Source organism: Neltuma alba, unplaced genomic scaffold, assembly GCF_004799145.2.
Source record: "Neltuma alba isolate B1F8T4 unplaced genomic scaffold, ASM479914v2 tig00010231_pilon, whole genome shotgun sequence".
NCBI classification, from domain to species: Eukaryota; Viridiplantae; Streptophyta; class Magnoliopsida; order Fabales; family Fabaceae; genus Neltuma; species Neltuma alba.
The window spans coordinates 3219-25613 of record NW_021635163.1 but is presented as its reverse complement, the minus strand read 5'-3'; the positions used below and the strand labels follow the sequence as shown (position 1 = coordinate 25613).

The 22395-nt window shown below is 31.5% G+C and overlaps 3 protein-coding genes across 3 annotated transcripts; 1 reads left to right on the top strand and 2 right to left on the bottom strand.

Annotated features, from left to right (window-relative positions):
• The first annotated feature begins 4549 nt into the window (after positions 1–4549).
• Positions 4550–6043, top strand: LOC114755106 (DNA damage-repair/toleration protein DRT100-like). Its single transcript, XM_028943982.1, has one exon. It carries the CDS (start codon positions 4597–4599, stop codon positions 5692–5694), a length of 1098 nt encoding a protein of 365 aa, XP_028799815.1. The 5' UTR covers positions 4550–4596; the 3' UTR covers positions 5695–6043.
• A 2906-nt stretch (positions 6044–8949) lies between these two features.
• LOC114755088 (60S ribosomal protein L31-like) lies at positions 8950–10344 on the bottom strand. Its single transcript, XM_028943956.1, has 2 exons — positions 10259–10344; positions 8950–9229 (listed from the first exon to the last, which is right to left on the bottom strand). The coding sequence occupies exons 1-2, from the start codon at positions 10342–10344 to the stop codon at positions 8950–8952; spliced, it is 366 nt and encodes a 121-aa protein (XP_028799789.1).
• Positions 10345–18747: 8403 nt separating this feature from the next.
• LOC114755093 (zinc finger A20 and AN1 domain-containing stress-associated protein 5-like) lies at positions 18748–19682 on the bottom strand. The gene has a single exon (XM_028943964.1). It carries the CDS (start codon positions 19555–19557, stop codon positions 19033–19035), a length of 525 nt encoding a protein of 174 aa, XP_028799797.1. The 5' UTR covers positions 19558–19682; the 3' UTR covers positions 18748–19032.
• Positions 19683–22395: the final 2713 nt, after the last annotated feature.

The following is a 22395-nucleotide window of genomic DNA, read 5'->3' as shown; positions in this document are numbered from 1 at the left end:
GTTAAGGGATCAAATTAAAATATTTTATAAAATTAAAAGATTAAAATATACCTCAACCAAATTTTATTAAGATTTGGGGATTATTCTAAAATTATTTTTTTTAAAATCACATAATTAATTTTATTTTGCGCCACTTTCCGTTCCAGACTGAAATACTGATAACAGCCCTCTAGTTTCTCTATAATAAATCACAAATCATTCAACGTTGAAGGCCTTACTTGATATATTCAAAAGATTTTTAGTGGGATAGATATAGGAATCACAAAATACTTTTTATATTCGTAAGAATGGAAACAAAATATGAAATATATTTGGTGAAATAAAAATAAATTAAAGAAGAAATGGAAATAAATATGAGTAAATGATCATCATAATAATCTTACCAAAACTACCTTTAACTCAATGTAGAACAAGTGTTTATGGTAGACTAATTATCTTGCTTATCTTTCCAGGATGAAGGTTACTTCCCATCCATTTTTGAACAAAAAAGTGCATAAGATGTTTAAAAAAAACAAATGGATCCAACTGACTCCTTTCTATTAACATGAACCATGTGAGATTGTTGTTCCGATAATAACAGTAACAAATAATTAGAAAATATTTGGATAGAAACGAAATCATGATTTTAAAAATGATTTTACAATATATAGAGGAGTTTACTTCAATTTACAAAAAAAATGTTTTTTTTAATAGCATTTTTATGGTTTTTCAAATACCCTCTTAATTCAAGTCTATATTTGCTTTTGGTAACCCGTTGTTGTGCACATGAGCCCATTCCCCTCGGTAGCTTATTTACTAGCCCAAAATTACATATTAGTATTTACACTCTATAAAATTGAGTGACATTGTTAAAAGCAACTACAGCAGAAAATTAGTTAATTTTTGAATAAAATTGAGTAACATTATTAAGCACCAGTAACACCACCAGTCTTAACCAAGATCCATCCTGTAAATCTAAAGTGGAGGCTGATCAAAAATACAAAAGTTTTCTTCTCATCTATAAGAGACTTTACCCGTCCAATCAGCAACTATTAAATGTTTCGTATCCATATGCCTAATCAAAGCCTGCCAATCCATATTGATAATGGCTCTATCCACATGTCTAATTGGAAGTATAATTTTACTCTTCATTTATTATTACGTTGATTTTGTTTAAATGAGATATAATGTATATTAAGTAGAGATAAAGTTAGAAAGTTGTTAAATTTTAAATGAGAGTTAACGAAATTTAATATTTTTCGTGGTTTATATGAAATATGTTAAAAGTGACTTATAAATAAAATTAGAGGAATATACTCTTATACTTCCACACTTTTAAACATGGGATTTTTTTTTGTTTTCACACACCCACACATACACCATAATGATCCATTGCAGTCTTATTCTTATCTACTGCATGCAAAATCTTTCGTTAACATTTAGGGTATGTTTGGATTGGCGTTGGGTAAACTTGACTTCTAACCCAACTGACTTTTGTAACTGAAGTTAGAGTAAAAGTCAGTTAAGGTATGTTTGGATAGGTGCTTTTAAAAAGTCAGTTGAAAAAGTTAAAAGTTGTTTGGATGATTAATAGAAAAGTAAGTTTAGTTGTAAAATGACTGAGAAGGACATAGACTTTATTGAATAATAATGTTTGATATTTTATGTTTTCAATATGATAATTGTTAAAAAAATACCTAAAATTATTATGATAAAATAAAAATAGTTTATTTGTGAAATTATAAAATATTAATTTATTTTGTTCTCAAGTAATCCCTGTAATGATTATACATATTAAGGAATTTTTATTAATGGGTAGTTTTAATACACATGATTAACAAAAATATTTTAGACAATATAACATCAATTTATTATAAATAAGTAACTTAATTAATTTTATTAATATCTTCAAATTAATTATCTAATTCTTATATTAAAAATATATAGTATCAAATTATTGGGTTTGTTAGGGGTAATTTTGTCTTTTTCCATTACCATCTTTTCTCTCTTCACGTTTGTGACAGCAAAAGCTCAAAAAATTAGTTTCAGCATTAGGCGTCTTTTTACTCAAAAATTCATTTGCAAAAACGCTCATCCAAACATTTGTTTGAGTATTTATCTGCTAGTAACGCTAGTTTGCGCCATTCCAATGCACGTTTTCTGTTGAAAACGTTGATCCAAACATGCGCTTAGAGTTTGCAATAAGAAAATGAAAGAAATTTAATATAATATTTGGTCTCTCAAACTTCAAATTACAGATTTTAGTTTTTTAAGAGATCAAATGGTTTAAATTTTTTATTAAGTTATAAGGATTAATATTTTAAATAAAAAATTTAAAAAACTAAAATTTATAATTTAAAATTTAGAGGATCAAAATCAAAATGAATATAAATTTAACAGACCAAAAGTAGTATGTGTTAGCCCAATGAACGAGATTACCCATTGATGTGTAAACAGTTGTTAGGAGACACGAGCAATGCTTTATCTGCCAACTCGATCATCACGTATGATTGCGCATCCATGACCTGATAATTAATTAAAAGTCAGGGAAATCAATTTTAAAACTATTTAACTAAGATACCAAAAATCCAAAATACTCATCAACATTATTGTACCACGTTTTCTGCTATGTAATGATGTTATGCGATTTCCTCTCTCTTTATGCATATAATCATTTGATCTCTCATGTTAACAAGTTAGAATTTAATCCCTCTTGTGTTAAAATACAAAAGTTAGTCAAAACATTTACTTTAGATTTTAATTTATTTTATTTCTTAGATTTATAATTATCTTCTCAAACTACCCTATTGCACATATTAAAGAAATTTTAATCAAAAGATTGTTAAAATACAATTTATTAAAGATGATATATTAAGAAAACTAACATTAAAAAATCAATACAAAACTTATTTCATATACTTACCTCATACACTAAAAAAAATCACTTTTAAAAAACTAATCCAAACACTTATTAATAAATCATTAATCCTATGAAGAGAAATTGTGTTCATCACAATTACCAAGCTACATTTAGTTAAGCAATATGCTGGTTTATATGTGAATGTATGCTTCATCAAATTTTGAGTAAGGGTCTAATCATAATGTGGCAAGAAAACATCATAATGCGTGAAAAGGGCACTTTAATGATTGGATTTTGGATTTCAAGGGGAATCATCATGGGGTGATCACCGATTTTGGGTGACCACCGATTTCCACTCTAAAATCACGCATCAATAATTTACGGATGCCACTTTGTAAGGTTTTGATATGTGACATGCATTAACCAATATTAGGGGAAAAAGGCTTTAATTAACATTTGATCATTATAAGTGAAAAAACAATGGGGCATCTTTTTTTTTTTCTCTCTTTATATACATATATAGTATTTCTTATAACAACATTGATGAGTTACTACTATAACCCTATTTATAAGACTTCTCTCATTTTTTATAATTCTACCTGTTTTCTCAAAGTATTGTTAATCTTGATAGTTTTCAAGATAAGGACCTAGACTCTTCTCAAAAGTCATGTAATATTTAGCTGATATTTGTGTGTATGCATAAAAAAAAAAAAGGATCCTATTAATTAGATTAAGTTTTTAATCCATTTTATTAGTTATTTTTATAATGTTGAAGAGAATTAAATTTTTTTCATATATGCCCATATTAAAATCATGATATTAGAGTAGAAAGAGTAAAAATTATTATTACCTCTGGTTCTTAATATAAGACCTTGTTTAAATTTTATTTTGGTCTTATTTTGTCTCTCATATTTATCTATTTTTTTCAAAATAGTCTTTCTAATAATAATAGTTCTAAATAACAAATTTAGTCAGTAAGGATATTTTAAGAAAAATAATATCTATTTCTTACAAATAACTAACTTAACTAAACTTCATAATCTCTCCAAATTAGTTAATTGGGTCTTATAATTAGAACCTGAGGTAGTATAACAATAGAGTTTGTTTAGTATAATTATTAAGAATAATAATAAAAATAAACTCAATTTTACAACAACTTTAATACTTTAACTAACTTTTGAACATTTTGTCAAGTTAAAAGTGACTTATGTTTTTATATTGATATTATTTTTGAAATATATCATCATTGTCAAACATTAATGATTAATTTGTTTTAATTATTCTAAAAATGTCACATTTTTAAACTTTACGTAATTAAAAGAAATTTAACGAAAAAGACATTTATAAAATCAAATTCATTCCTTTAACATTTTTCAAGACATCAGGATGATGATAGGCATAGGCAACTCAATTATATGCACACACATTTTACTGTTTTTGGGCCATGATTAAGATCAATCCATTTTACTGTTTTTGATAGATAAAAACACACACACACACACATATTAGCTTTTCATTTTAAATTAATCCCACCTAGAGTTCTTGACCCCACCAATTGCATGTGGCATGTGCAAGACATTGATGAGACTCAATGGTAATAACAGTCACCTCATCAGGGGTATTTTAGTCACTAAACACGTATATAATCTTCCAAAGTTTCGAGCTCCCTACAAAAGCGCAAGCTCTCATCCTCCTCCTTCGTCCAGAGAAGCCTTAGCCTGCAAAGCGCGAACACACACTCTCTCTTCATTCAAGTCATGGCTTTCTCGCCCTTGTTAGTAGTTACTTTGATCCTTGCCGTTACTTCCGCCGTCAGTTCATGCTCGTCGTCGGACCGGGAGGCACTTCTGTCCTTCAGAGCCGCACTCACCGACCCTTACTTGGGCATCTTCAACTCCTGGAATGGCAGCGACTGTTGCCTCAACTGGTATGGCGTTCATTGTGATCCCACCACCCACCGCATCACCGACATCAACCTCCGCGGCGAGTCTCAGGACCCGATCTTCCTGAAGGCTGGCCGCTCCGGCTACCTTAATGGAACAATCTCGCCTGAGATTTGCCGCCTTGATAGCCTCACGAGTCTGGTCCTAGCGGACTGGAAGGGAATCTTCGGGGAGATTCCGTCCTGCATTACCTCCCTCTCCTCCCTCCGCATCCTCGACCTTGTCGGCAACAGCCTCACTGGCGAGATTCCGACGGACATCGGGAAGTTGCAGGACCTCACCATTCTGAACCTAGCTTACAACGCTATCACCGGCAAGATCCCGGCGTCGATCGTCACCCTCGCAAACCTCAGGCACCTTGACCTCAGTCGCAACCAGCTCACCGGCGAAGTTCCCTCCGATTTCGGCAAGCTCCGCATGCTGAGCCGCGCATTGTTAGGCCAAAACCAGCTCACTGGTCCAATTCCGACTTCCCTTTCCAACATGAAACGCTTAGCGGACTTGGATCTCTCGATGAACCGGATCTCCGGTTCTATTCCGGACCAACTCGGCAAAATGCGGGTCCTCTCCACCCTCACATTGGATTGCAATTCACTTTCTGGTCAAATACCTTCAAGTTTATTAAGCAATCGGGGCATGGGCATCCTAAACTTGAGCCGAAACAGTTTGGAAGGCTCCATACCCAACGTATTCGGGTCAAAATCATACTTCATGGTATTGGATTTATCCCACAACAAATTATCGGGTTCAATACCCGTTTCGTTAGCATCATCCAAGTTCGTCGGCCACCTAGACTTCAGTAACAATCACCTTTGTGGAACCATCCCAATCGGGTCTCCATTTGATCATCTCGATGCGCCATCGTTTAGCAACAACAATTGTTTGTGTGGGAACCCATTGAGAGCTTGTTGAAGAGCACAATCGGGCCCCCTAATAAAACGGGTCGGGTTTTCAGGATCAAGAATGGCTTGTTGATGATGATCTATTAGGCCAGGGATTAAAGTGCAATTAAGTGTGATGTAAATCTTAATGTTATTGTGTTTTTATTTATTTAATCAAGAGGATAAGATTAGAGAAAGGGCATATGCCTGCATGTGCATTAAGATCAGAAGGGATTGATGAAAGAAAGATGTTTTAGTGATGATGTGAGAGCAAAGGTCAAGAAAGTGATGAATATTATAGTGTGTGTGGCATGTGAGGTTCACAGGTAGATACTTTTTTTTTGTAAAATATTTGGATTATGATGGATTGGATCCATTAATTGTTGTTGCACTGATTTCAGAGTGTCAATTATTTTGACCATAATTGATTAATTAAATAATCAGAAATTGAAAAATAAATATTGCCTAATTATTGATTAATAATAGGTGTTAGTAATGAGTTTAGCATTTAAATAATTAGATGATGAGTTGGCATGTTAACTTGATTCATGCATCAATTAAACAAGACTTGATTAAATAACATAATAAATATAGTTTGTGGGAAACATTTGCTTGGTTATCAAGTCAGTTCATTGTCAAACTCAAAATCATTATATGTTCATTGTCTTGAATTTGATTCTCCCAAAGGTTACAAGATTATGATACCCTTTTCAATTTAGTAATTTTATTAATGAAACGTATATTAAGTATTGAATTGTGAAAGACTATGGGAGACCAAGTTCACATATTTTCAAATAAATAAAGATATGAGGAGCTAAATCATATATATAACGTTTAAACATTATATAGACTAAAATCTTCTACAGGATATTGTTGGCCAATTAATTAACAATTGGAGACATCTGGATTCCATGCTGTATTAATTGAATAATTAAGACTGTTGTGCCCTAAAAAAGAGGCACAGTGTTCTTTTTTAAATGAAATTATTTACGCAGCACAATAATCAGGCATCAGTGGATTCAATTCAACATATAATTAGGTTAAACCTTGAATTAATTTTGCAAATGAAGCAAACCCTGCTAACCCTAGTTTTTTTTTTAATATAATTTTTTATGAGCTGGTTTGATTCAAATGTTATCTTGTCGATTTTGGTTCTATCATGACAATTTTGATTTAATATTTAAGTTATTTCAGATTTTAATAAAATCTATTATCAAATCAGTATTACTAATAAATAATATGAAATTTATGTCAATAGCTTTGTAATTTGATAACGTTAAAGCTTCCTTGTAATTGGGAGGTCACAAGTTTGATTTCTCTTATTATCTTATGCTGACAGGGCCAGCCCCTAATTTTAAAAATTATTATTCATATTCAAATTTTATATAATGTATGGATTTTTTTTAAAAAAAATCACGCTAAATCTCAAAGAAAATCAAATTTAAAGAGAAAATAATAATAATAGTAGTATAATTCCAATATTTATTAAATTGGAAGAAACAAAAGACTTAGCTAACTACTCAGGAAGCATATTCAATGGAACTAGATTTGTGGGTTCATTAAATAGCAAGCAGACTTGTGTGTGATCCTAGATTCCTAGTCTAAGCATAAAGTTCCCAGTTCATGATAATTGAAATTGAAATTTTGGCAAAAGCTGTTTTGCTCTTTTTCTTTTCTTTTTCCCTCCCACCGTGGGCCCTAATAAAATACAAGTTGCACATGGGTATACATGAGCTGAGAATCGTATTTGTTTATATACAGAGACACACATACATATATTACCTGACAGAATTGTATTTGTTTTAGTGGCTTCACATGCAAAATTTAGCCCTTCGGATAGTAACTACAATGAACCCAAATTCCATAGAGAGCTTCTAGGAACCTTCTTGTGATAAATGATAATACGAGCTCACATGCAGTGCCTCACAGGTCATCAGTCATCACTTATTCCTCTTTCTTCTTTCCATTTTTAGGTAAGTTCCTCTTCCTTGGTTGCATTAACCAATCCACAAATCTGGGCGCTATTAAATGTCTCTGTAGGCGCCTCTCTATATAGATATCAATAAATTAGGCCAACTCATTTGCTTGAATATATTGCTGCCATGGCCACACGTGAATCTTCTCTGCAGTATAGGGTTTAGACGCCTCCCTCTATAAAATACAATGAAACATTTTAGAGTTGCTTTTTTTAACCTTGTGTTAATCCTGAATCAGAGGAATCTAGTCACATCTTGGCCCCAGGCTGATCAGTTTGTGATAAACATAAATTGCATCTCATGTATTGCCATGAGAAGTCAGCAATCTCTCATTTTAACTGTAAGATTTTCGGGCTTGGTTCCATTCTTGATGGGTCAAACTATTTGATTAGATATTAAGAGAATATTTCAATCAAATATCCAAATAAGATTATGATATTTTGACTCGGTCAAACATCTTGAATCAAATCCAGTCAGTTACAATATAAGTTAAATTAATTTATATTGTACAGATTAAATATATATTAGAGATATATATATTGAGAATTAATTAAGGTTGATTTTGGATTTAAATTTAAATTCATAATTGTATCAGTTAAGAAATATTTGAATATTCGAATTCAAATTTAAACTAATGGACTTAGTGGATATTTTGCCTTCTCAAAATACCCCTAGCTAAAGCTATAAATAGAGGCCTCCATCCATCAGTGCAACTCACCCCAATAGTTGAGTTTTCTCTCTTGTGTGGTGCTCTGGCATCTAATATTCTCTCTTGTGTGTTGCTCTGCTGTGCCACTCAAGTTTAGATTCCTGTAGTTTAAACTCTGCATACGCATCGGTAGATCAACTTGTGGAGTTTTGGAGGAATAACCCGGATCCGAACATGGATCCAACCTGGTATGCGTTTTGTTTTCGTTTATATTTAACATTTCTAACATCATCTAGTAACATGAAAAATCTCCTAAGAATGAAAAGTCATGGGTTCAATCCACTTATAATTTCGAACCTTTAGATGAAGTTCATCATTAGCCCATCCAAACGCATAAACATGCCACGGGACACAGATGACTGCAAAAAGGGAAGGAAACCTTCGAAATATTCAAAACAGAATAGTAATTTATATTCAACTTGTTGATTATAGGGAAAACAATAGGAATGTTGAATACACTGCATCTGTAATTGGAAGTGAAACTATTCCTACATGGATCCAACCCAACCAAATATGTGATTTAGAAATAATATTTGAAAAGAAAAGAAGAAGCCAAAATTGAGCAAAAGGAATTACTATCTACTCTAGCATGTCGATCAATTCAATCCTCTTCATCAATCACCTTAGTGCCCAAACCTTTCCATTCTTCTCGAGGAACATCTGCAACAGTGACTAATGAATAAAACTCCTCCTTTGCATCTTCTTCATGGTTTCTTTTGCGAGCTATGCGAACACGCATTCTTCTTCGGACACTTCGAATTCCTTGGCTCCACACAAGTTTGTTAAGCTTGACATCCACCCTCACATCACTTGTTTCCATTGCTTTCTGGGCAAACTTCCTAATTTCCTTGATTGCCTTTGGAGCCTTCTTTTTGAATGTGCTGCATAAAGTTTAGCCATAATAAAATCCATTAAGATGACACAGAGGTACATAAGATCCACAGGCAAAGTAACCAGACAAAATCCTCATCCCGAAGCATATCAAATACTGTTACTAAAAACTTATAGCAGAAACTTGACAATCAATAAATTTTCCAGAGCTGATGCCCTTGCTTCTAGTGCAACATAACCAACAAAAGGCATGTCTTTACTCATAATTTGATTAGAAAATAACCGCAGAATGCAAATACCGGAATACTGCAACAGCATTCTCATACACAACCAGCTTGAAATCTCGTACTGAAGTCCATTATGCTATATTTTTCCAATCTCCCATAGTAACAAAGTAAACTGATCACTGAAATCAATACAACAGCGATACCAAAAACTGAAACAGAGATGAAAGCTGTCAAATGCACTCGAATGGAACAATAAGGATAAAGTGTAGATGTCAATATTAGCTCTGAATATGTCACCATCAAACAAGTCGCTGAATCCTTCCTGCCAATGCTTTCTACAAGGTATAAATTGGCTCATTTTCTAATTTTAAGTCAGAAAGCAATACAGATATCAGCCATGTCAAATAATGGATCACTTATGAAGCCGAAAAGTGACCTAGGAACGTCCTTGTTTGAGTTTCAGTTTAACATCTCAGAATTGCTAGAAACAGGGCACCCTGCAGGTGAACACACCCAACTTCATCCCGCATTGCCAATTATTAAGGTCGATCACATAACCAGACAAACGTTGTCTATGACTACCATGATCAGGGCGGCTCATTAAATGTGTAATGAAAATTGTTGCTTAAGAAGATTTTGATGCCAAACCTTGGGAAATGGGAATCTAAAACCAGCAAAGCTATAAGCAACATCGAACAATTGAAATGGAAAATTGAAAATTCTATCTCAAACCTATTCACCAAATTTCTGAGTCACAACTCACAGACTCCAGATAACTATTCACAAGCAAAAACTCATACAGACAAATCGAATTGGATAACAAGAAAGATAGAAATGGCCAAGTCAACTAACCATCCATGCAAGCGCTTGTGAAGGTTGACCGTGTACTCTCTAGTTAGCGCCTCCTCCTTTCTTCTGTTGGCCACCTTCTCCACCATTTTTAGTAGCTTCACTAATCCCAGGCCTCACTGTCTGTGGTGGCGGCAACACCCGCAGAAAACTGTTAGTCCGAGTCACGTCCTACAAACGCTGTCCTTAAGAACTATTCGGCAACCACTGACAAGTGAGGAAGCGGCACTTCCTAGGATTACACGGACTCCTCCTGCAAGAACAAGGTGAACAGAACAACAGAAGGAAAACATAAACTCAGGCAGGCAGAGGAAATTTCAGAGGAGGAGAGAGGTGCACGAAAACTCAAGTGCGAGATGCCTAAGCTTCCGCCCTGAAGCACCTTATATAGGCCTCAACCCATTGTTTCGTTAAACACAGATTAATCACGTTTAAATGTGATTAATATCACCGTTTCAGACGTTGCAGCAATGAAGGTGCTTAATGCAGCGGTTTCTGAATGTTGGATGATTAAGGCATGTTAAGATCAGTTTAAACAAAACCGTTTCTGCAATTAAAGGATAATCCGTTCAGATGGAGACCTTTACGTTTTTGAAGATTTCAAAAATTCAAAAGGCAATAAATCATGTTTTCATGTAAGCTTCAAAATTATTAAAATTAATTTTAGATTTTGTAAAAATGTCTAATTAAAAAGGTGCCTTATCCTTCTTTAACTTGTGCGCAGGGTGGAATCGTCAGATTTTCACTGCGTTTGCCTCCGGTGGCCCATGCTTATGGGCATGAGATTCTCCTTCTCCTCTAGGCCCATTCACTAGCCCAAGAACACAAGCTTGTATTTATGGACTTGTGTCTTCACTCTCTTAAGCAATGTGGGACTTTTCCTTTTGACACACCGAAGAATTCCTAGAACTCGATGTGGTATCAACGTATCGCTATATTGGGCTTGGGCAACCGCTCAAAAACTCTCATGTTTTCTTCGTATCCTTTCTCCTTCTCTTTTTTATTTAATCATTACATTAATATTTTAATGGTTTATATTTAAATCTTTTTAAAATTGTTACTAAGACATTAAATTCTAAAAATAAATAAATAATAAATTAAAAACTATATTAAAATATAATTCTGATGGTTGGCAAATGTACTGCATGTTTTTAAAATTTTTTATAAATAGTTTATAAAATATTAAAATCTGAACCGTTAAAATATGTTAATCTAATTATTAGAAAAAGAAGAGGAGCGAAGATGATGGGAAGAGAAATGGAGAGGTTCCAAATTGATTTTGCAAACCCCTCAACATTTGGAAGAATTACTGAAATGCCATTCCTCAGAATTGGCAATGGGTCGAATTGGCCCAGTATAAATTTCTTGTTAGGCCAGGCCCATTAGTAACTAACTTGGCTTAAATAATTTTTTTTAAATAAAAAAAAAGCATGTTGAAGATTAGCTTGAGTTGAGTGTAGCAAAAGAGGTTAATCTCTCAAAAGTTAATGTATCAATAAAAAATGGTATTACCTTCGGTTTTTAAGATAAAAACTAGTTGACTAATTTGAGTAGATTAAGAAAATTAGTTAAGTTAGTTATTTGTAATAAATATGTGTCATTTTTCTTAAAATATCTTTACTAATTAAGTATATTGGCTAAAACTACCATTATTCTAAGGACCACTTTGAGAAAAAAATTAGAGATCAAGTAAATTGAATTCTTATACTTATGACTAAAATAAAAATCAAATAAACTCTTATATTAAGGACTATTAATAACTAAGGACCTTGTAAGAAATTTAATGTAAAATAAGGATATGTTTACATTCAAAATTTCAAAATTGATGACTCAAATTTTTATATTCATGGCTTGAAAATCCTTATTTTATATTGATATTTTTACAAGGTTTTTAATTATCTTTTTTTATAAAAAAAATATACATTCCGTCATGAGAATCAGCACCCAAAAATAATTGTATACAGACGATTTAGTTTAGAAAATCCGTCTCCTATTTCTACCCACTAATAAGATATTTGTGTATATCTATGACTTTTTTCAAGGATTAAGGGAAATTCAAAGGGGGAAAAAATGAAAGAGTAATTTGATAGTTCAACAAGATCCAATGGAATCGTGGTACCCTTTTTCCTCCACCCACTCCACCTCCAGAATAACTAATAATTAAAGAATGCCAACTTGACCTTGTAATAGCACAATCATTATGTAAAGAATCTTAAAAAGTGGCAAAGCTTCTTTTGCCAAAAGAGGCAAGCTCTATGATTAGGGCTTATGAATTGTGATACTATAAAGAATGCTTGCTAATACTTTGTTAGATAGTTAATATAAGAGTTAAATAATTAATTTATGAATATTAAAAACATTATTTTTTACCAAATTATGAAAATTATTTAAGCTACTCACTGTAACAAATATGTATTGACTTATTTAGAATGATTTTTTTAATCATGTACGTTAGAACTATTTTTTAACATAAACTTACCATGCACAATCAATACTGATGTTTTGAAAAATAAATATGAATTTGTAGGACAAGTTGAAGTTTTTTTATTTAAAACTAAAATCAATCTCATGTCTAACTCAAATATCTAAGATTAGAAATAGCAACGCCATTGTATCAAACTTAGAGCTGGTAATATGGGCCAACTCACTAGTTATGGGTTGGCCCATGGCGGGCTCAAGAACCGATGGGCCGGTTTTAAAAAGACTGACTTTTGGCGGGTTGATATTTTTCTAACCCAGATTTTTTTTGTGCCTTTTGTTTTCTTTTAACAAAATTTATTTTAGTTCTTAAACACATAAAATAAAATATTCATATAGAAATTATAATAAATAAAATATGAAATCTAAAGTTCCAAACATTCCAAAATAGTACTATAAACATACATGATACATAATCCTAAATGATTAAATATACATCCCAAATTAAAACATAACAAATCTAAATTAATAATAACATAAATACAATGTTACAAATCACTATTAAGTGTTCAACCACGAGCCACCATTTAATGTTGATATAGCTCAAAGAATGGTATGAAGATGTGAAATTATTTGGTTAAGTTTTATAAGTAGAATCACCTTTTTTTTTACTCAACTAAATTTGCCACAAGTAAAATTCATAATACAAAATAAAAGATATATTATATTTTGATAATTTTAAATAATAAGAATGAAATAAAGGACAAAAGGAGTAAAACGTAATTATATTTGAAAGAGGAAAAAATTTTAAAAAATAAAATAAAATAAAACGGGCCAAGCCTGACTGAGCTGCCAACCCTGTGGATTAGCCCACCATGGATTTAGTCTTGACTGTTACGAATTCAAAAGATTTGTTTTAAAATGTACCTAATTTTCATCAACCTAACCTCCACTTCTTGGCGAGTTGAGCTTATATTATCGGCTCTAGTACTAATAATAGTGGTGTGGAATGACTAACTATAAAATATTAAATATTTGTCGGGAGAGTTTAGTAACAGAAGCTAGCTATTCAAAATGTGACAAATAATGTTCAATTTTTATTAAAAGATGTGCTAGTATTTCTTATATGAAAGCAACGTTAATTTCGGACTAATTGGAACGGAATTGAAAAGAGCTATAAAGTCGATAAACGCTCCAAACAAATATTTAATATTACTTTCAGTTTTAATTATAATCTGTAAATAAAATCTTATAAGCAGGATAAAGGTAATATTTTATAGTTAGTCATTCCGCCATCGTGTACCGCAATCATGCATGGTTTTTTTCATATAGAAATACATTAATGCTGATGTCCTAATAACTTGACATTTTAATAATCATCACTAGCAAACATATAAAAAATTATGAAATTTACAATTTTTTTATTGAGGATAACAACCAACTAACCGAAGACTTTATTTTTCCTATAACTTACTTTTAGTTATCTCATAAAGATTAAGAAAAATAAATGAAAATGATTTTTTGGTGCAAAATAAAAATGACTTATATCTTACATGTTTTTCAAAAAAAAAAAATCATTGCCTTTAGTTTTTTTTATGAGAGAGAATCTAATTGTTAGTGGGGTTGGTGAAATTACGATTATTATTGAGACTGAAACACCCCACAATTAGCTGCATCTCGGCATGTCTTGTCACTAATTACTGTAATTAACGATGCTTTTATTAACCAAATCCTGTGATTAATTAAAATACTAAAAGCAAACCCCCCCCCCCAAAAAAAAGGTTGAAATCAAGAGACAAGAGAATCATAAATCAATTAATCAGCACCTAATTGTTCGATCTATGTTTTTTTATGTTCCAGAATCCTATGGTTATTTTAATTAATTCTCAATGTGTTTTTTTTTTCTGGTTATTCAAAATGTCACGTCTTTATTCTAGAAGCAGAGGATTTATGATGATAAATATTACTCCTCCGGTCCTTAATATAAGACCCATTTAACTAATTTGATTATATTAAAGAAGTTAGGTAAGTTAGTTAATTATGAGAAAAGTGACACATTTTTCCTAAAACACCATAATCATCTTTCTTAATACCCCATTTCTCTCTTCCACTTGATTATGGTTGAGATAGTATTTATAGGGGTAATTTAGAAAAAATTAATAAATATGAAAAATGGGTATTATATTAAGGACCAAAATCAACTCAAAAATTGGGTCCTATATTAAGAACTGGAGGAGTAGCATTTAATTCTTTTTGATGTTTCATTATTTGGTCTAATTAGTAATTAAATTACGGTTTGTCGCCTTTCCTTTGGCTCAAGAGTAATTAGCATTCCTTAATTTATAGTTGGCAGATTTGGCTAATTCTAATTTTTTTTATCACAGAAAAAAGTAAGTCAAGAATTGTTTTGCCTATTGACCAGCAACCAATATATAAATTAATACACAATAAAATAAAAGCATTTATCTGTTTTGTATGTTCTTCATGAAACAGTAATACGTTCATAATGATATATGACTTTTTAAGCAAAAATAATTATATATGAAATCAAAAATTAATTATATATGACGGAGAAAATATTTTTAGAAAAGTTATTTTCAATTAGATAAAATAATATTACCTCTAGTTCTAAATATAAAACTTTGTTTGACTTTGATTCGATTCTAAATATAAGATCCCAATCCACTTTGTCTCTCATATTTACATATTTTTTTAAAATAATCCTTTTAATAATAGTAGTTCTAACAAATACATTTCATTAGTAAGGATATTTTAGACAATACAATATCTATTTATTACAAATAACTAACTTAACTTAATTTTTTTTAATCTCCTCAAATTAGTCAACTAGCTCTTATAATTAAGACCAGAGGTAGTACTTAAATACTATCTCTGGTTCTTTATATAAGACTTCTTTTGAATTTTATTTTGATATTAAATATAAGATCCCAATACACTTTGTCTATAATATTTGTACTTTTTTTTTCAAGATAGTCCGTCTAACAATAGTAGTTCTAGCCAACATACTTGATTAACAAGGATGTTTTAGAAAGGACAATATTTATTTATTACAAATAACTAACTTAATTTATTTTTTTAATATCCTCAAATTAATTAATTAGTTTTTATAATTAGAAAAGAAAGTAGTATTAAATATAACAGTTTTTTTTCTCAAAGAATTAAAAAAGATGGAACACTGAGCGTGCGATTGACGCATGAGCTGGGCAGAGAGGCGACAAACGACACAAGCTCGCAGCCTTCTTTTACTTCTTTCCGGCTCTGTGCCTTGCGGGTTGCGCCTTTGACGTGGAAAGACGACATTAAAGAATATCACAAAAAATATCTTAAAAATAAAAAAATGAAAATAAGTTATAATATTAATATTGATTTTAACAACAATTAATAAACAGGTGGTAATAATTTTACAAATAGGTCCTTATATGTAATTTATTAATTTTGAAGATTTTTGTTTGCAATTTTATCTTTTCCTTTTTTTAAAAAAAAAGATCCAATTCGCATGTTTTGTTTTTTTTTTATTTCTGTTATATATTATTTTCATTACGGGGGTGTTTGGATAACCTCAAATCATGGTTTGGAGAATAGCTTCTGGAGAATAGATTTTGGAGAGAATAGATTTTGAAAAAATAGCTTTTCTGAAGAAGTGATTCTGATAAAGTGATAGTGTTTGGATAGTTGTTGTCAGAAGTGCTTTTTTATATGTAGAAATTAGTAAGAAGGACGTAAGTTTAAATGATAATTACATATAAGATATATTTCATAATATATGTTTATTTGAAGTAAATAAAAATATTAATAAAAAAATTAATACGTATATATATTAATAAAATAAATAAATATGTTTTTTTTGCAAAATAATTTAAGAAATCATGATAAATATTTCGAGTGAGTTTTAACACAAGATGTTTTTGAGCTTTTCAACTTTTCTCTTTCCTTTTTGTCCACTCTCCTACTTTTTTTAGTTATCTTTTTATATTCTATAGAAAAAAAAAGGAAAAATTACATTCAGATTTCAAAAAGAGATTTAATTATTATAAATTCCATCAATGAATGAAGAGTAAGTAATGACAAATTTTAAAATAAAAAATAATAATATATTCAGGCTGATCACTTGTCATTGAGATTTTTTTATAATTAAATTTTTTTTGAGACTTCTGAAAAATTCTCCTTAAAAAAATTCGTTTAATTTTGAGAAGCTGTTGCATTCATTTTTATTGTGTCGCGGAATAACTTTAAAGAATTGTATCCTCGTAGCCGGACTTGAGCCAAATATTTTTGGGTAACTCCAGCAAATTTTAATTGTACAAACAGATAGATCTATTTTTAAATTAAACATATTGTTAATGGCGTGCCGGAGAAATCATTAGAGCCCCTGCTAAAATCCCAGACCATAAAACCTCGAACCTAAATTAAGAAATAGGGAAATGTGAAGAAGTGAGAAAATATAAGAAGATCAAGGGAGAAAGATCAAGTAATTAATTTCTTATTCACTTGAGATTAAAATGTGAAGCTTGGGTCATAGGCCTCCAACCACTCCTCCAACTACAGACCAATAACATTGTAAGACACTGAAAGCATATTCCCCAAGAATTGACTTTAATTTTTTCAAATACTAATAGGATATTTGAATGGAAACCAAACTATAATTTTAAAAATATTTTTATAATTTATGAAGTAAATATATGAAGATAGTAGAAAGTTTATCTCATTTTATAAAAAAATATTTTTGAGAAATACTTTTTAAAGTTACCAAACATTTTTTTAAAATAACTTATTAAGCTGTTATATCATATGCATAAAAAGTTAGAATTCCAGCATCCGTACGTCTCTGGTCCCATCAAGGTAAGGAAAAAAAAGTTTTTTAATCTTATTTAAAAGTCAAGTTATTAAATTTTAACATGTAATATAATAATTAGGAATAAAATTATATATTAAATTTATTTAGAAGTTAACAAGATTTTAATTTTTTTTATTTCAATAGAACATGTTAAAAATAACTTATGAATAGACTGGGAGAAATCTTCAATATTTGCAAATTATCATAATGTTCACAATGTTTCTCAACGCAAAAAAAACCAATATTAATTTATTTATTCAGTTCTTAGTATAAGATCTATTTATTTAATTAATTTTAATCCTAAATGTAAAATATATTTATAATATTTATTAATTTTTTTAAATTATCTCTGTGGATATTTATCAATCATAATTAAATAGGAGAGAGAAAAATGATATTAAAAAAATGAATATAGTGTTTAAGAAAAAATGTCATATTTTTTATAATTAATTAATTAATTTAATAATTTTTTTAAAAAAAATCACAATTAAAAACCCTAGAATTTGGAAGAGAAAAAAAACCCTTGACACAAATAGTAAAATTAAAGTAGTTTTTTTATCTGTGTTTTCCAAATTTCAGGATTTTTTTTGGATTTCTCCTTTTTTTAATGTAATTAAAGTAGTTAAATAAATATTATATTAATAGGAATTAGATGAGCATTAAATTATTGTCCATTGGGAGGCCATGGGCTCATGCGCCCAACGAGAGAAACCTCACCCAACTACAGTCGTTGGATAGCGATATCCCTGAGATTCCCACTAACGATAATTTTATTTAATAATTTTTTATCTAATAATTATTCAATAAAAAAAAGAAAAGAAAGAACCCAAAGGCCAATCCACGTACGTTTCCCACTTGTGGGAACTTCCACTCTCAAGTTTTACGTCATTTTGGCTTCATGTTGCCCACACCTGGCGCAACATCATTGGTCCCCGAAAGCGACCACAAAACGATATATCGCAGACCAACTCGCCATATCGTGAATATATCGGGATATCATCGTCGCATGTCATTATCCGTGGGCCCACCCAACTTTCTATCATCACCATTATCGAAAATTCCATTTTCAAAGTACAAGCCGAATGACAATTGTGCCCTCACACCCTCATCGAATTTACTCGTCGATGCCCCTCCATCCGGCGTCGAATTTCCCAGAAGCAGCATCAGAAATTATGGGGGAAAATATAATTTAAAAAAAAGCCAGAACGGAGACAAAGAATATCGTAAATAGCAATAATTTATCATTTCCAAACCATGGAGGAAAAAAATAAAAACATTTAGAAAAAAAAATCGAAGTTTCATCGGAAACAGGATCACAGAATTAATTCATCTTGGTTACAATTCCTCCGTCCCACACACGTACAAACTTTTTTTTTTCTGCTAACAATTTTCTAAATCTCTGAGCAAGAGAGATTGGAGGACCAGAACTCGATCGCTTAGAAACGGATCTTGGTTGTGTTCGTTCAATATTCCCTTGGAGATACTTAATTTCCTTTACCGGTTTTCAAACTTTCACGATCTTTGCGGCTTTGACCACCGGATTCTCCCTTGCGATCGCCTCACGTCCGGCGGCTTTGTAGTCGTAGCTGCAATCATGACGATCGGAGTACCTATGCTCAGCACAGAACAACTCCCCGCACCGGCACCGGAACCCCGTCAACCCGACCTTCCTCCGGCATCCGGAGCACCGATTCACCACCCGCTTCGCTTCAGACGGCGCCACCTCGTCCGTCTTCACCCGATCTGTTGTTTGCGTAGGCTCATCGGAAGGATAGGATCTCTTAGGAGACCGAGACAAGGTAGATCTAGAAGCCTTGTCATCGGCAAATTTAGAAGGCGCTGAAACGCCGGCGGCAGAGGAAGAGGAAGACGAGGAGGAGGACGCAGCGGCGGAGGTGGTGGCGTTGAAGCACTTCTGACACATGTTATTGGTGGCCGGATTGCCGGTAACACCGCAGTTGTTGACGCAAGGGATTATGGTTTCAGGGACCTTAAAATCGGTTTCTTCCTTTTCAGTTCTCTGAGCCATAATAACAAAAATAGTAATTCAATGCTCCGACGAAGGGAATCAAGGACGTGGAATCAGAGGGAGGGGGGGGAGGCAGAGGGGCTTCAGAGGATGAGAGAATGGCGGATTGGTGGCGTTGGTGGGGGGGATATGAAGAGATTGTAAGGTGGGTAATGGCGATGGAATATGAGCCTCATAGAGACGCGTATCCAACAACTTAACATCTTTATGGCGGCTGTAATGACCAATTTGTCCAACTGGTTTTGTTGATATTGTCAGACTTTTTTCTCCTTTTCTTTTTCACGTCCCTGTCGCCCAACCCCTTTCCTCTCTCTCTCTCTCTGCCCTTTTTTTTCCCCAAAAAATATATTCCTCCAATCATTTCCCTCCTCTGTTCTGCGCATAAATTTATGGGCCCTACGATGCGACGACGTTTTGTTTAACTAATGCCTTTTACAGAATAAAAAAACCGGACCGGATGGCTGGTTCAACCAGAAAACCGATAAACCGGTCAGTAATCCAATTTGGTTCATGGATTAAACCGGAGATTAGTGCGAACAGGATTGAACGGGTAAAAATTGGTGTGAATTGGTAATGAAACGGTTTAAATGATTATATTACTATTTGTCATGTTTCTCTTATTCAACTCCTAATATTTTAGTTATTATAAATTTAAATAAATTTTAATAATAATTTTGGTATCAATAACTATTAATTTTAGTTATTGAGGAATCATAAAGATCAAAATTCTCAATATTGTTGAACTTTATTATTATTACAATCAAACTATTATTGTATTTTCTTATATTTTGTTATTAGTGATTATTAGTATTGTTATATTTTATTATTTTCAATCAAATTATATTATTTTAATAAGATTGGTTTGATCCCGGGATAGTCCCGATCTGACTCATTGACTCTTAAACTATTATTTCAACCGGTTTATGTTCGGATTGATTTTTTGTTCCTTGGCCTTTTACAGTTTTTTTTTTTTTGGATGAAGCAGTAACTAATCATTTTGTACCATAAATTTTTTGAAAGAACTTTAGTACTGGCTACGAGACTTTCTACATGCACATCCTCAGTGACTGAACCCCTAATTATATGCTTAAGAAACCCAACAAAATGTTTTCTACTTTAAAATAAGCTAGATTTGTCAATAAAATAGTGGGCAAATTGTCTAGTGTTCTGTGGCTAGTGCAGTTTTATTATTATATTCTATGATTACTTCGTTAATTGTTTGTATAATCGCTTCCTATCATATCCAAGTTGTGACAAAATCAGCGTTTTCTGACCACATGTGATCCTCATTTGTTAATTTGCTTGCCCATAATTTTTTATTAATATATTTGTTAAGAATCTCTTGCCCTGTTGGTGCTTTTTTTAAGGAGAAAATATCTACCATTAATATAAAAACACAATATAAAGTCTGATAACAAACATAATTCAACTTGAAAAATAGACAAAAGCAACCAAAAAAAAAAGAAGAAAATGGGTTAACTATTGGTGCTTGTTTTGAGCTGCATAATTTTCGAAGGCAGGTTGACAATTAACATCAAGTACATTACATTTTTCAATAATAGTGTCGAGTGTCCCCAGAGAGAGCAGGTATTATTAGTATGGCCTGGCACCTAACTTCATAAATGAAAAAGGCTGTCTCATTAATTTCAAAACTTAAAAACATTATATTTTCATTTTGAAAGTAAAATACTTACATATAGTGGACTTGTGCCGATCTGAATATGAAAATACAAAATTTACAACAGATAAAAAGTATGCTGTTGTTAACAAATGAATACTTGAATGGGAATAGCACAATTTACCCTAAACTTTGTATAATAGGCACCATCTATAGTACTTGCTTTGGCTTAAAAAAAAAAAAAGAATTAGTTGAGTAACTTGTTTTTATTTTAAAGAACAATACTTAGGTTAGTTTATTATTTTAGTATGGAACGTTTTTTAATCATATATGACTATGTGTCTTATTTTGTACGTGTGTGTTTATAGTTAAATCATAATATTTCAAAAAACAAGACATGTAACTATGTGTGACTAAAGAATTTGACATAATAAATATAAACAACTTGATATAAGTATAATTTGATTCTAAATATAAGATTTCAATTCACTTCATATTATAAATTTATATATCAAATAATCTGCATACATATTATAGAGTTTTCATCAATGAGGGTAGTTTTCAATACAAATGATTAAAAATTATTTTAAAAACAATATATATTTATTACAAATAACTAACTTACCTAATTTTTTTAATTTTTATAGTTAAGACTATATGGTTTTTTTTTCTGTCTAGCATCTACTATATTTTTTTCTCTCTCTTTATCTTTTATCTTTTCCCAACATGATATTATCATGCTGATGAGATCCAAAATTTTTGTGCACTATTTTAAATTAGAAGTTGCAGACTTGCATGGGTTTTTTCTCAGAGTAGCATTGCCCCATGCAGGAATAGTTAAATGCTTTAGAGTTTCGCAAGCATCTCCTTTTTCCAGGCCAGCAGCGCATTAAGATGAGAAAATGAGCTAACCCTTGTATGATGCACTGATCACTATATATACTCTTTGGGTCGTTAATATAAAACCCATTTAACTAATTTGATTAGATTAAAGAAATTAAGTAAGTTAGTTAATTATAAAAAATGTGACACATTTTTCTTAAAACACCATAATCATCTTTCTTAATACCATTTCTCCTTCTTCTACTTGATTATAGTTGATGGAGTATCCATAAGGGTAATTTAGAAAAAATTAATAAATATGATAAACGGGTTTTTTATTTAGGACCAAAAGCAACTCAACAATTAGGTCATATATTAAGGACCGGAATAGTATATAT

What these genes read in the sequence shown, in the direction of transcription:
- LOC114755088 (XM_028943956.1), bottom strand. Translation starts at nt 10,344, where the DNA reads ATGGTGGAGAAGGTGGCCAACAGAAGAAAGGAGGAGGCGCTAACTAGA. An exon ending in CACAAGCGCTTGCATGGATG is followed by an intron (nt 9,230 to 10,258) that starts GTTAGTTGACTT and finishes AACTTTATGCAG; the next exon opens with CACATTCAAAAAGAAGGCTC.
- LOC114755106 (XM_028943982.1), top strand. Translation starts at nt 4,597, where the DNA reads ATGGCTTTCTCGCCCTTGTTAGTAGTTACTTTGATCCTTGCCGTTACT.
- LOC114755093 (XM_028943964.1), bottom strand. Translation starts at nt 19,557, where the DNA reads ATGGCTCAGAGAACTGAAAAGGAAGAAACCGATTTTAAGGTCCCTGAA.